At 38.9% G+C, this 12098-nt stretch overlaps 1 protein-coding gene across 1 annotated transcript in view; it reads right to left on the bottom strand.

Moving 5' to 3' along the window:
- The window catches only part of POLA1 (DNA polymerase alpha 1, catalytic subunit), a 204154-nt gene that overhangs the window by 187767 nt on the left and 4289 nt on the right, over window positions 1-12098 (bottom strand). The window contains exons 7-12 of the mRNA XM_082751865.1: window positions 11388-11486; window positions 9324-9519; window positions 8921-9089; window positions 7858-8036; window positions 4388-4500; window positions 3793-3909 (exon numbers count right to left, since the gene is read on the bottom strand). Of these exons, the coding sequence (XP_082607991.1) occupies window positions 3793-3909; window positions 4388-4500; window positions 7858-8036; window positions 8921-9089; window positions 9324-9519; window positions 11388-11486 (873 nt within the window). The remainder of the gene's footprint in view (window positions 1-3792; window positions 3910-4387; window positions 4501-7857; window positions 8037-8920; window positions 9090-9323; window positions 9520-11387; window positions 11487-12098) is intronic.

The raw sequence follows: 12098 nt of genomic DNA, 5'->3' as shown, positions 1-12098 counted from the left end.
GTTTGTTTATATGTAACACAGAGATAGTTAAAGCAGTATCAAGCCCTGTGCAACTTCACTGAAAGTCAAGTATCACTTCTGCTTTCTCTGAGAACAATAACAATTTCACAACATGCTCAGTTTGTCAGTTTCTAAGAACAATTACCTCCATTTTCCAAGCAATTACAGTATCCTGTTCAGCGATGCTATGGTACTCGCTGAAATGCTCTGCAACACTTCACAGACCATCTGCACCACCCTTACACATCCATGCTACTCGACTGTGTTACACCATGACTATGCTACAACACTGACACAGAAGCAGAAAGCAGTAAGGTAACTTGGCCCAACTGCATCACTCTGAGGTCAGAACGGTGTAAGAAAGTAGCCTCCAAATGCAGGTCTGAACAGTAGAGCCAAAGCAGCAGCTCACACGAGCAGCGCATCCCAGCCACAGTGTCACAGATGGCCGTACATTGCTTTTAGCACATACTACTTTTTTTTTTTTTTTTTTTAACCTCTCAGGCTTCAAACAAGTTCTTGTTGCAAACGCAAGCTGAACGCAGAGTAAAAATAGTATGCTGCAGTGATTCATCTGCGTTATTCCACAGAGCTCAGCTCAATTACACAAGCCTCTGGTCATAACTGCAGTGAATGAATGCTTTGCTGCAGAGTAATCTGCCCTTCAAGTGGCCCTTCAGAGAGCAGAAATGAGCAGCAGTGATTAGCTGCGAAGTTTCTAAGTGGAGTATAAGGCTGCTTTCAAATTGATTTGTGAAGACTTGCTAACTTGGCAGCAGTGCAACCCACTGAAGCTGCAATTAGCAGCAGGTGCAGGAGGAAGTGATACGGCTTAAGTGTATCTGTTCGCAGTGACAAAGTTTGGTGCCGGCAGGGCCGCCACTGGCGCACGCGCACAGCCCCAGAACAACTTGTCTCGGGGTATTAATAGGGGCTCCCTCCACATCATCACAAAACCAGATATTCTCAACAAAAAGAACTTTGGGCACATCGTAGGTACACGAGTAACCTTTCTAATTCCCAGCTAATGGTGGAAGAATACGAGTTTCTCCACGTGTCACAGTACGATGCCAGAACTGAGACACAACTGCTGTGTATTACCCTCAGCACATCAGTCACGAGTGTCCCACTCACCTGACAAATATTGCCATCAGCCTTTCCAAAAATCTTTCAAAAAACACCAACCCTTTCAATACAGTAGTTAACAGGAACAGTGACTGCACATCACAGAACGGGGGGCTCTTCTAAACATGAACTCTTAACCCCATACAGTCACAACTGTGTGGAGATCCCTTTTTTGGAGCATTAACCCAGCTGAATGCAACCAGCGTTTCCATCTGGGAGCCCAGCACAGCTACGTGGAAACAGAGATGGAAAGGATGTATAACATGACAGCTCTGGTGGCATGACTGCAAGGAAAAGAAACACGGCGACTCCTTAAGAAAAAGGGCTTAATAAGGTATATAACCAGGCAAACTGAGGGCTCTCCGAGTGGAACAAAAGCAAAAGAGGATGAAGTAATGGGACAACCACCCCAGTAATTCCACAGTTACCTTGCAGGCAGCAACAGCACCCCCTGCTGCAGCGATGCAAGCCTGGCCCGGTGTGCTTTGCAGGACCCTGCCACTTGCTCACAGTAAACTTTGTGTTCAGCTGGAATAGCTGAGTCTACAATACTTTCCTTGAATAGTCCTCCAAAGGCCCACGGGCAGCCCCGCTCTCCCTTATCTTTCCTCTCATCCCCCACACGACTTGCTGTACCCCCGCTAGCTCATTAAACCCTTCCAAGATGCAGTAACCATCAAGATCAGAAAAAAAAAAAAAAAAAAAAAGCCAGTAAAACAAAACTAGAGAGAGTCTTCTACGATGTTAAGTGTGTAAAAATTCAGTAAGCTGAAGCGTCCGACAAATTCAAACAGTATTTGAATTCTATTTGTTTAGAAACACTTCCGGTGGGTTATTCCAGAGCTTCTCTGCACCCTCAATTATCTTGCCTAATTTATTCACAAATTAAACTTCATAAATATGTTCTTGTGCTAAAACTGTCCTTTAAATAGTTCTCTTGCTGCTCATCCCCATTTCATATTTTTAGAGAGCCAAAAGCTCCTCCCATTACTCTCCACTTTACTAGGCCGGAAAAAAAAATAAAGCTTTTTCTATCTAATAGTAAATCTTTTCCTAACTCTGCTACAACTGGTTTTTCTTTTGTCTCATCCTCCCTACTGCTATCTTCCTTATCTGATGTCACGTGAGTTCATGCTTCCTCATCAGCATGATCAAGTGTTATAATATGCTAGGTAAGACCTTAACAGTGCCTTCATGTTGCTACTTGCCTCTCCCTGCTAGGGATCAGTCCTGTACAACACCCAAGAATCCCAGATGCACTGCAGCCAGCCCCAGACAAGTCAAGTCTTTCATCCCAAGCTCTATATAAAAAAATCAGCAAACATTTGACAAGCTTTGAACTAATTTCGGAAATAACAGTTAGAATACTTTCAGTATGTGGCTTACCTCAATTTCTAAAAGCCATCATTGATAATTAAACAGTATTATTCTGTTACCTCGTCCATACTTTTTTTCCTGAGTACAATGGAACAGATAGAAGCTTCCTAAATTATGATGATTATTATTATTTTTTTTTTTTTTTTTTTTTAAGTAGATCTGCATCTTTTCAAAGGCCTTTTCCCCTCTTTTCTTTTCTGGAGCACAAGTTTTTGCAACATGTTTTAACAAGGAATTGATTCTCATTCCGGAAAGGGTCTTTGAATAATGAGCTATTACACACTTCTTACCCATTGTTAAATTCCCCCCACCCCTTTCCAATTTTCACACAAAACAAGTAAGTTATGATCAAATATATTTGAAAAGTAACAGTGAAAGAACTGAAAGAGCTAAATTTGGATCAGAAATTCGAGAAAAAAGCTAGAAAAAAAATAAATGTTTTACAAAGTTCTAATGAAGCCCTCATTTTCCCTAAATGATGTAAGCAGCACACTAAGCCACATATTGCTGAGATGTCATTTCTTACACAGATTTGCCACTTGAGAAGCAATACTGACGTTTTCACTTCATCAGCCTAAACTGCCCAAAGTACTCCAGCTTTGCATTAGATGACATCCCGAGATACCTTCCAACCTGAATTACTTGGTTTTATTTTCCCTCACGTATAAATTGTTAAATTCCATTTTTGCTATATTTTTTACCTGCCATCCCAACTGCTGATCAACTATCCCAGAATGAATCTTATCAAGTCACAAGTTCACTAACCTGGGACAAGTTACACTGAGTTCCACACCACCGGTAATTACAGCGAAAGCCAGCTTTATCAGCCTAATGATGTTACTTCAAGAAACACAGAAGTTTCTGAGCACTTCATTTTGAAGAAATCTTTTCTTCCAATTAGCTACCTTTCCCCACACACAAACTCTCCAGCTGACAGACCAGCTTAAGGTTCAAGACCAGACAGTCCTCACAACATGTTAACTCTTGGATAAGCTCACTACAACGATCTCTGCCCCGAAAAGCACACATTATAAAGATAAATCTGCCAATGTGAGAAGATAAAACATGCAAACATATAAGCCTCAATATAACAGTTGGTCAAATATAAAGATGATCTAATCCCAGTGTACTGATCTATCTGCTGAACAACACACTGTCACTTTCAACTTTGACACTAAGATCTGATATTTGCATTTCAGCATAACCTCTCCCACTGGATAGTTTATCAACAGACTTCCCACCTTTCAAACCGTAACAGAACGTGATCAAATAGCGTGCTTATATACAAACCTTGGATTTGAACTTCATAATCTTATATTTTGGTGAAATATTGTCATTGAATTCCTTGAAGACACTCATTATTGTTACCGGAGTCTCTGTCTCTCTCCCAGTAGATAGATCGATTTCCTATAAAGAAGAAAAAGTCACGTTCCACAAATTAAAAAAAAAAAAAAAAAAAAAAAAAAAGCCAGCTGACAGGACCAATAAGTTGAATTTTGCTTTGGTATTATGAACCATTTATTTCCTCTCAAAGGGAATACTACAATGCAATCAGCCAGGAAAACCTTCATTTAAAAATATTAATTGAAAACAGAGTGTTGAGAAAACTCTGAAGTTTTCTGATCATACTCCAAGACATTTTTACTCCGTGAGCAGCAAATCCAAAACATAACAATTTGTCTGCACTTGATAGTTAGGGTTGGGGAAAAGCAGCAACACTCTACTCTGCATCTCACGTGACATACCATGTATACATTGCACACAGCTTTACCTCTGGCATCAGACAACAGACGACGGTTCCCGTAAACACACTACTAGAACTCATAACCTGCCATAATCAGAATGAAAGGTACTTATGTTTGACATGCTTAAAAGATATACTTACTGTTTCACGTGGCAGTAGGTAAACAGTTCTCTCAATATTTTTCACCGTCACACAACAGCTGACGTAGGTGTTTGCCGATTCAATCCAAACTTTGCCAAACAAAAATACCACGCCTAGGGAATAACAGCAGAGCAAAGAATTCCATATTCTTAGTGCTGCTTAAAGCAGCTATCACACATTCTGGCACAGAAACACAACCATTTCCTCGTTTAGGTCCCTGAACAACAAATCTTTCCAGTGCATCAGCACATTCTGAATCGTTTTAAACATCAGCTTTGTAAATGGTTATATGCATAGTTCTTCATGCCCCTACCTCCATCACTATAGTAACAACACCCTGATATATGAAATTCAAAATGGCATCACACGACCAGTCTCCGAATTCTGATCTGATATTCCATTTCTATCTACATTAGTTTGATAATTCATGAAGAGAGAGAGGGAAGAAGTCACTGAAAGCTGAAGATAATCAGAATGCTTGTGCTGTCAATCACTCCTGAAACATTTCTGTCATCTGCAATTTCTCATTCTTCGGCTAGACCAGAACAATTAATCCTCTTTTCTTACACGTTAGTACTGTGAGATTAAGACTCTTAAAAAGACTCTTACTTAAAAAATCTACAGAAACACATACAGAAGACAACAACTAGAAGTTGATTGGTTTTAAAAACATTTCAACTGGCTATTTTTAGCAGATAAGAACACTGCAAGATTTATTATGTTGCAAGAATTCCTGCATGTAGTTGTAATGCCAGTAGACAGGTCAAAAAGACCATATACAGCAGCACTGATGCAACTGACTGTTTGCTGTGGACCATGTCATTATTGTACACGCACATCTCTGAGCCACTGAGAATCTGGCATCAAAATGCTGCAAGCTGCTTATCAAGCGATGGTAAACTGTGGCACAACACAGCAGCAGTGTAGCTGACTTCCAAGTAAAATGAACTTCCACGTACAATTTGAAACCTTGACTCCCCTTCGAACTCCATAAATAATTTGGAATTAGATTACACGAGAGACAGGCTCCCTACAGTACACTGCTATTCATGAAATCAGAAATATCAGAGCTGAGACTGTCTCAGAAACAATGTTTCACGTAAGGCAGATTTTGGAACCTACATTTCTCCTTGGTCTGACAATCCATGAAACAAGTCCTTTGTTAAGAGTTGTAAATTATCTTTGCCGTGCAATCTCTCAGATGTAAAGGTACCTTTCTTACTCCATTAGACAGCAGATAAATCAGTGCAGATGCACTAAGATGGATGACAGAGTTAGAGTGACAGGCTAAGAAAAAATCATTTCTTGAGTGCTTGGAATAGATGTGAACAAGACTACTTTTGTTGAGGATAGAGAAGAGAGTGTTGCAGTTTTGAAGACGAGAGCGAGGATACATGCTTCAGCTGCACAAAGTATTTTAGAGATTTTAATACAGAGACAATCTTCAAGATTTAGACAGTTTGAATAAAAGGATCTAGAAAGAGCTGAAATTACAGATCTAAGTGACAGGGAAGATGGAGTCCTTTTCCCCAGCAATCACTGCAAGAGAGGAGAGGGGCTCAGGTGGGTGTAAATCATACAAAAAGATGAAACTATGGCAGAGGCCGCAGACCAGGAGCTGGTTGTTTGAAGAGCTGGCAGTATTAAGAGCACTAAGAAGTTAACCTGCCAGGTATACATGTAAGCAGGTGAGGTAGAAAGAAGGATACAGACGCCCAAATACAGGATAAAAAGACAGCTGTATTGCAGAGACGAACTTCAAATCAACTCTAGCACAGTCAAGTAAGTGGTCTTAATTGCCAGGTTCCACAGAATCAAATTAATTTAGAATGGAAGGAACCTTTGGAGGTCACAGCTGGTCCACAAACACACACCTCCCACCCCAACACACATGCACACTGAAAGCAGGACCAACTTCATAGAGTTTTCAGAGACATTTCACATGTAAAACCAAGAAATTAGAGGAGAGATACTGGACTCCATCCCCTGTAAACTTGTTTGTAGAAAGAAGGAAGAAAAGGGAAAAAAAAAGAAAGAAAAGCTTATAAAACAAAGTCTGTGAGAAGAAAGATCAAGTTACCAATGAATCAAAAGGCAAGCAAAGTCAAGATACAGGGAAACCATCTTGCTCCAGGGAAAGAAAGGGCTTTTTTTAATTATTATTTCTTTAAAATGTTAATAGGATTACAATTCTCAAGTTCTCTCCCTGAGACAGCAAGGGGAGTTATGAAAAGTAAGCCTCCGCCAAATCATTAAGTTTGAAAGAGTCTTATGATTACGCCATGGTATTTACTCTTCAGGCGATGCATTTGAGATCCCAGCAAATGAGGCATAAACAAAGATCATGAACATGTTAAACAAAAAGCTGTACCAAAATTTTCCCTTCTACACTACTAATTGAAAACAGGTGCAGTCTTTATTATTCAATCCTGAAAAAGTCATAATGAGAAAAGAACACTCCTTGCATGCGCGGAACAGAAATCCTTTCATAATTATGTTCCATTCAGCAACCACTGACTTGGAAGACAAAAAAAAAGGAAAAGAACAATAGTGGGGTCTTTAAAAGGAGCAATTTTATATTAGAGCCATTGATTTCATCAAGATATCTATGATTATTACCACTCCTATCACTAAGCTGTTCAACCCAGCACAGTCTCATATTTAAGTTCAGCATCCCAACTTACAAAGAAAGGTGTAACAGAGAAACGTATCTGACTCAACGCTTACAGCATCACAGCAAAATGCCTTCAACAAGGTATGATAGAACCTTCTGGTAAGCCTGCACAAAGCACAAATGAGAAATCTCGGATTTTAAAGAAAAGAACAGATGGGAAGTGCTGAGAACAGATGTGAATACAACTTCTCACGTGAAGGCTGGAAGACAAAGAGGTGCAGTTTGGAAGGTATGAGAGCCAGGATTCACACTTCAGCTGCACAAAGTAGCTTAGAGATGCTAATACAGAAACAATATTCAAGAATTACTTGGTTTGAATAAAAACATCTAGATAGAGTTTACATCCTTCAGGCCACCTTCTTCCCTCTATAAAAGGTCCTTCCCCTTTATACAAAATCATGCAACTGCTATTGTACAGGTTTTCTACTTATCCACCAGAATTTTAAGGTACGTTTCCAGAAAAAAGAAGCAAGCATGCTCAACTGTTGCGCCACTACACAAGAAATTAACAACATCAGCTTATTCCTAGAGCACAAAGATTTTAAGATTGCCAGTGGGTCACCAACATCAAGAAGTGCTAGCAGCTGCCTTTGTACCACCCCAGCGTTATGCTAGACCAAGAGACAACATTCTTTCTTTGCCCACTCAGAGTGCCCTGCACTGAAGACAAGGTGGCAGAGAAACAGAAGTTACAGGACCTAGACAGAAATAATCCAGACATAACTTAGGCCAGTGTAAAAAACCCCGTTGCACAAAAAGAATCAGAATGGCAATTTGTGCCTTTAACTGAACTGACCTGGCTGACTGTACTGATCTTCATAAGCATCCAGCCAATAAAACCTCAAGACTTGATCATCATTTTCCCCATTCACAAGTGGAAGGATACTGGGGTCCAGCTGAACGTCTGTCGCTATCAAATCAGCTTCATCCTCTTCAACCTTGTCCCAGCATGAGACATCTGGGAGAGAACAACTTCTGCAGAGGAAGAAACAAACAAGAAGTAAAACTGTGCCTTTGCTATAACCATCATTGTTTCTACTTTTTTTCCAGTCCAGAGTTCTCACACCTTCGGTCACTCATTCCACTACCAAGAAATACTCCAAGCAGTTGTGTTTCCTCAGATTTCTTCTGAAAAGAAGGATGGAGCAACAAAGACAGAAATCCACATAACAACCATGGTTCTCATTACACAACACACAGGGTTTAGAAGTCATTTAGCTTCAATTTCAGCCTCAGCCATTCAAGCCTTTACATAACAAATAAATCCATCCATCTGTAAAAGCTGCTCGGTGGGAACAGCAGATTATTTCAACAAAACTACCTTTTGGGAGTCATTAGATGTTTAGGCCTTGGACTATTTTATATTTTCAAATTATGAAAACATTCAAGATTTTTTTCAAACAAAAAAAAAGGAAGAAAAAATATTTTCTTCTATTTCCAAAAACAGCTGATGATAAGGTTAAACTACTTCTACCTACAATACTTTTAACTACAACTAATGCTATGAAATTCCTTCTGGGTTGCTTAGAATAAGCATCTTTAGGTATTCCTTATTTTTGCTTATTGGCATTAAAGTATGTTCACACCCAAATTAAGTCACCTCAACATACTGAAATAAGTGTTATTATGTGCTAAATCCCAGAAATATTAAGTGTTTTTCAATAAAGTAGCTATCAGCATGTTCAACTTGACCATTTTTAAGTTCATGACAAAAAAACCATCACATCACATTGTCATCATTCTGTATCACAGTTATACTATTGGCAAAGACAAATATGAAAATTAACTTAAGGCTTGTACATACTGAAAGGCGTCTTGCTAGAAGGAAGAAAATTTAAGAAAATTAAAGAGATCCTTACAAGGCAGATGTCCCTTTCTTCTCAGATTCCAGCTGCTCTGTCTCTTTCTTTTCAACTTCCTTGTCTCTTTTCAAGCTTTCAGCTGTCTCAGGTATAGTTCCCACATGCTCTGCTTCCATAGGTTCATCAAAGTCCTCATCATCAAAATCCACCATCCCCTGATCGTCAGCTGGAAGTGTTGCACATAGAACTAGAGGCTTGAATCATTAAAATGACACACTGTACGCTACATCTGCATGCACAGACTGCAAACCGTACACATGAACATAAAACTAAATGTTAATATAGGAGTAAAAGACCACATTTAAGCTAGCTAAACATGTAACTAGTGTAAACTAGGAAGTGTTACGCTAACATGCCATATTTAAAGAACATCCAGAGCTGAGATTTGGTTTTTCGATACCTTCAATAGCTTTTTCTTCTAGTGTCTCCACTACTCCATTTTCTGTATTTTTTGGCACATACTTGGTATCTCCATTCTCTTCAGAGGCTATGACAGATTTTGCTGTGTAATTGGGATGTTCAGGATGAAATGAAGCTGGAGGAAGAGCTTCTTTTCTGACATGAGCGGGAGCTTTCTTTGATATAGGGGTGATTACCTGAAAAGCATTTTAGACATGAGTTTAAAATTTTTCTTTTAAGAGCACAAAAGGAAAGAAAAAAATATAGTACTTGCTATCTGCAAAACTAGTAACCAGGGCTAGAGGGAAAGCTTCATGTATTCTGCAGCATGACAACTAGAACTCCTCAAAATGAGTTCCTTCTACAGTTCTTTAAAAAGCAGTTTACAACAGGCCGTGGATGACATTTACTCAAGTGTATAGTTATTTTCATTATTTTCCCATGTAGCATGACCTCATTCCTAAATTAAAATCTCTATCTGTGCCAGCTAAGTATGTGACAATATATGTCACGCAGGGACAGAGCCTGGAAAAATGGTGAAAGACCAATACAGCCGCTTAAACTCATTACTGTTGTGCACAGGTATAAGCTGTTTACAAGAATGAATGGGACTGGAGAGCAGAGTGCTTCTCCACTGGATATTTTAACCCTACAGACATGACAGATACAGACAAATATACCATGTTTCAACATGCTCCACAAGCCTGAACTCCAAGATGGTACACAAATAACGTGTGTTTCTGACAGTAGTGACTTAAGTGTGATAGTTATCACACTACAGCAGCAGCCACAGAAACTCTTGTCACAGAAGATGTCTATGAAATGGTCTCCACCATGACCAACAACAGGTGTCTGTATCTATGGGCCCTTAGTCTGCAACAAGCCCCCAGACCTTAACTTCAGGGAAAGCGGTTATCTACAGAATTGCACAAAATCATTTATGGGATTTTAATCTCAGTTCAGCTACTCCTACTGCAGTCAACAAAATTCAGCCCATCCTTTACCTTAAACAGAAGCAAACATGATCTAATCTGCCCTCAGTAAAAAAATTTTTGCTAGCTCAGCCAAATGAATTTATTCATACTAATACTTTTGCTCTTGCCTTCTGTAGTTGCCATCATGTTCTTTCATGCCCATTTATTTTCTAAGGCCGTACACTTCATCTGTTTCATTGCCTGAATCTCCAAACTCCTAGGACCACAGAAGCCATCACCAGAACTGCCTATCTGGGATTTTTTTTTTCCTCAGTATAAAAGTAACTTCTGCTTTGCACCATAAAGACACAGATCCTCTCTTACTCTATCTCCTACTTTTTTAATTATACCTTAGCTCCAAAACAACTGTTGAAGTAAGTGCCACTGGTGGTTGTTTTCAGCGTCAAGAGTTGATTTCAGTATCACAAAAGGTTTCACTCTGTTATTTTAATGGTAAGTCAGATTTATCTACTTTACTCCACTTGCTCTCTACAGACTCTTAGCAAGTATATCATTGTATCTCCAGCTATGAAGTCCTCCCCATTTACCAGAACTCATCAAAACAGTAGGCTTCCACCCACAGCAACCTGTCACTCCTTTCACTCAGTCTTCCACTAAAGTCAACTTATATCCACAGCTTCAGTTTTCCATTTGCTTTCCAATTCTGCAGAAGAGAAGTCTCTTACCCTCTTTCACAACACAGATACACTTTCTTCTGCTTATTTCATTTCCCATCATCTATGCTTTGCCACAAAGTTCTTTTCTACTCATAGGAAAAAGAGGAAAAAGCAGAAGCTCACATTCATGTGAGGTACCTAATATTACAGAAACAACTTAATCTGTCAAATGTAAAAGTTACATACCATTACTACACTAAATATATATATAGAAGTAATATTCTGTTTATGTATTAACATGGATGGGGAGAAAGAAAAAAAACATCAAGTTACACTTTAACATTACTAAAGAAGCTAACGAGAAAAGTTATTCCTAAAAGCAGAAATAGAGGACTACAGTATTCAAACCAACCGAAACAGATTAATGGCTATCAATGAGAACTTAAATTTATTTATTTATTTATTTTACTTCACCTTAGGAGTTCGGGACTGTACAGAGAAAGGATTCAGTGGTGTTCCAGCAGATCTTTTTCTTTTCAGCATTATAATTGGTGGTGGACTTGGTTGAACAGTCTGAATATTGAACAAAAAGAGACAGTGACATAACAGAGAAGGGTTGTTTAGCCTTTTCTTCTGTCTTGGGTAGTAACATTTTCCATCAAAGAGAAAGAAGTCCACCAATATTTGTCATTCACCAAACAAAGAAACCTCCAGATTCACAACTCAGCCATGTTAAAAGGAAAACTTATCTGAGCAATCAGCCCATCAGGAAAGAAACTAGATTTTTTCTGGAAAAGTTTGAGAGAAAAACTGTCATCAGTGAGTGAAACTGTTTTCAAACTGTGCTCACTTCTGTGGCTAATCATGCCTTTAATGCACAAGTATCAGAATAATTGGTGGGACGTTCTGCATGTCTGCTAAAATAGCAGTACTGAGCATACATGCCTTAAGAAAGGCAAAAGTGCTCTTTCAACACTGTCATACTAGAGGAAGAAACATTTCAACTTATTTATATGTACAGATATTTTGCATTCATCCATATCAACGCATAACAGAAGAAAGGTTAGGAAACAAACAACAAAGCCAAAAAACAATAGCTAGGTACTATTTAAATAGAAGCCATAGTGTAATTATTAGCATTATTTCCCCTGCTTAACACTCCACAAAATTTGACAGCATTAAGAC

The sequence above is a fragment of the Aythya marila genome, assembly GCF_965140915.1.
Source record: "Aythya marila genome assembly, chromosome: 1".
Taxonomy (NCBI): domain Eukaryota; kingdom Metazoa; phylum Chordata; class Aves; order Anseriformes; family Anatidae; genus Aythya; species Aythya marila.
This window is presented reverse-complemented; position numbering and strand designations above follow the sequence as displayed.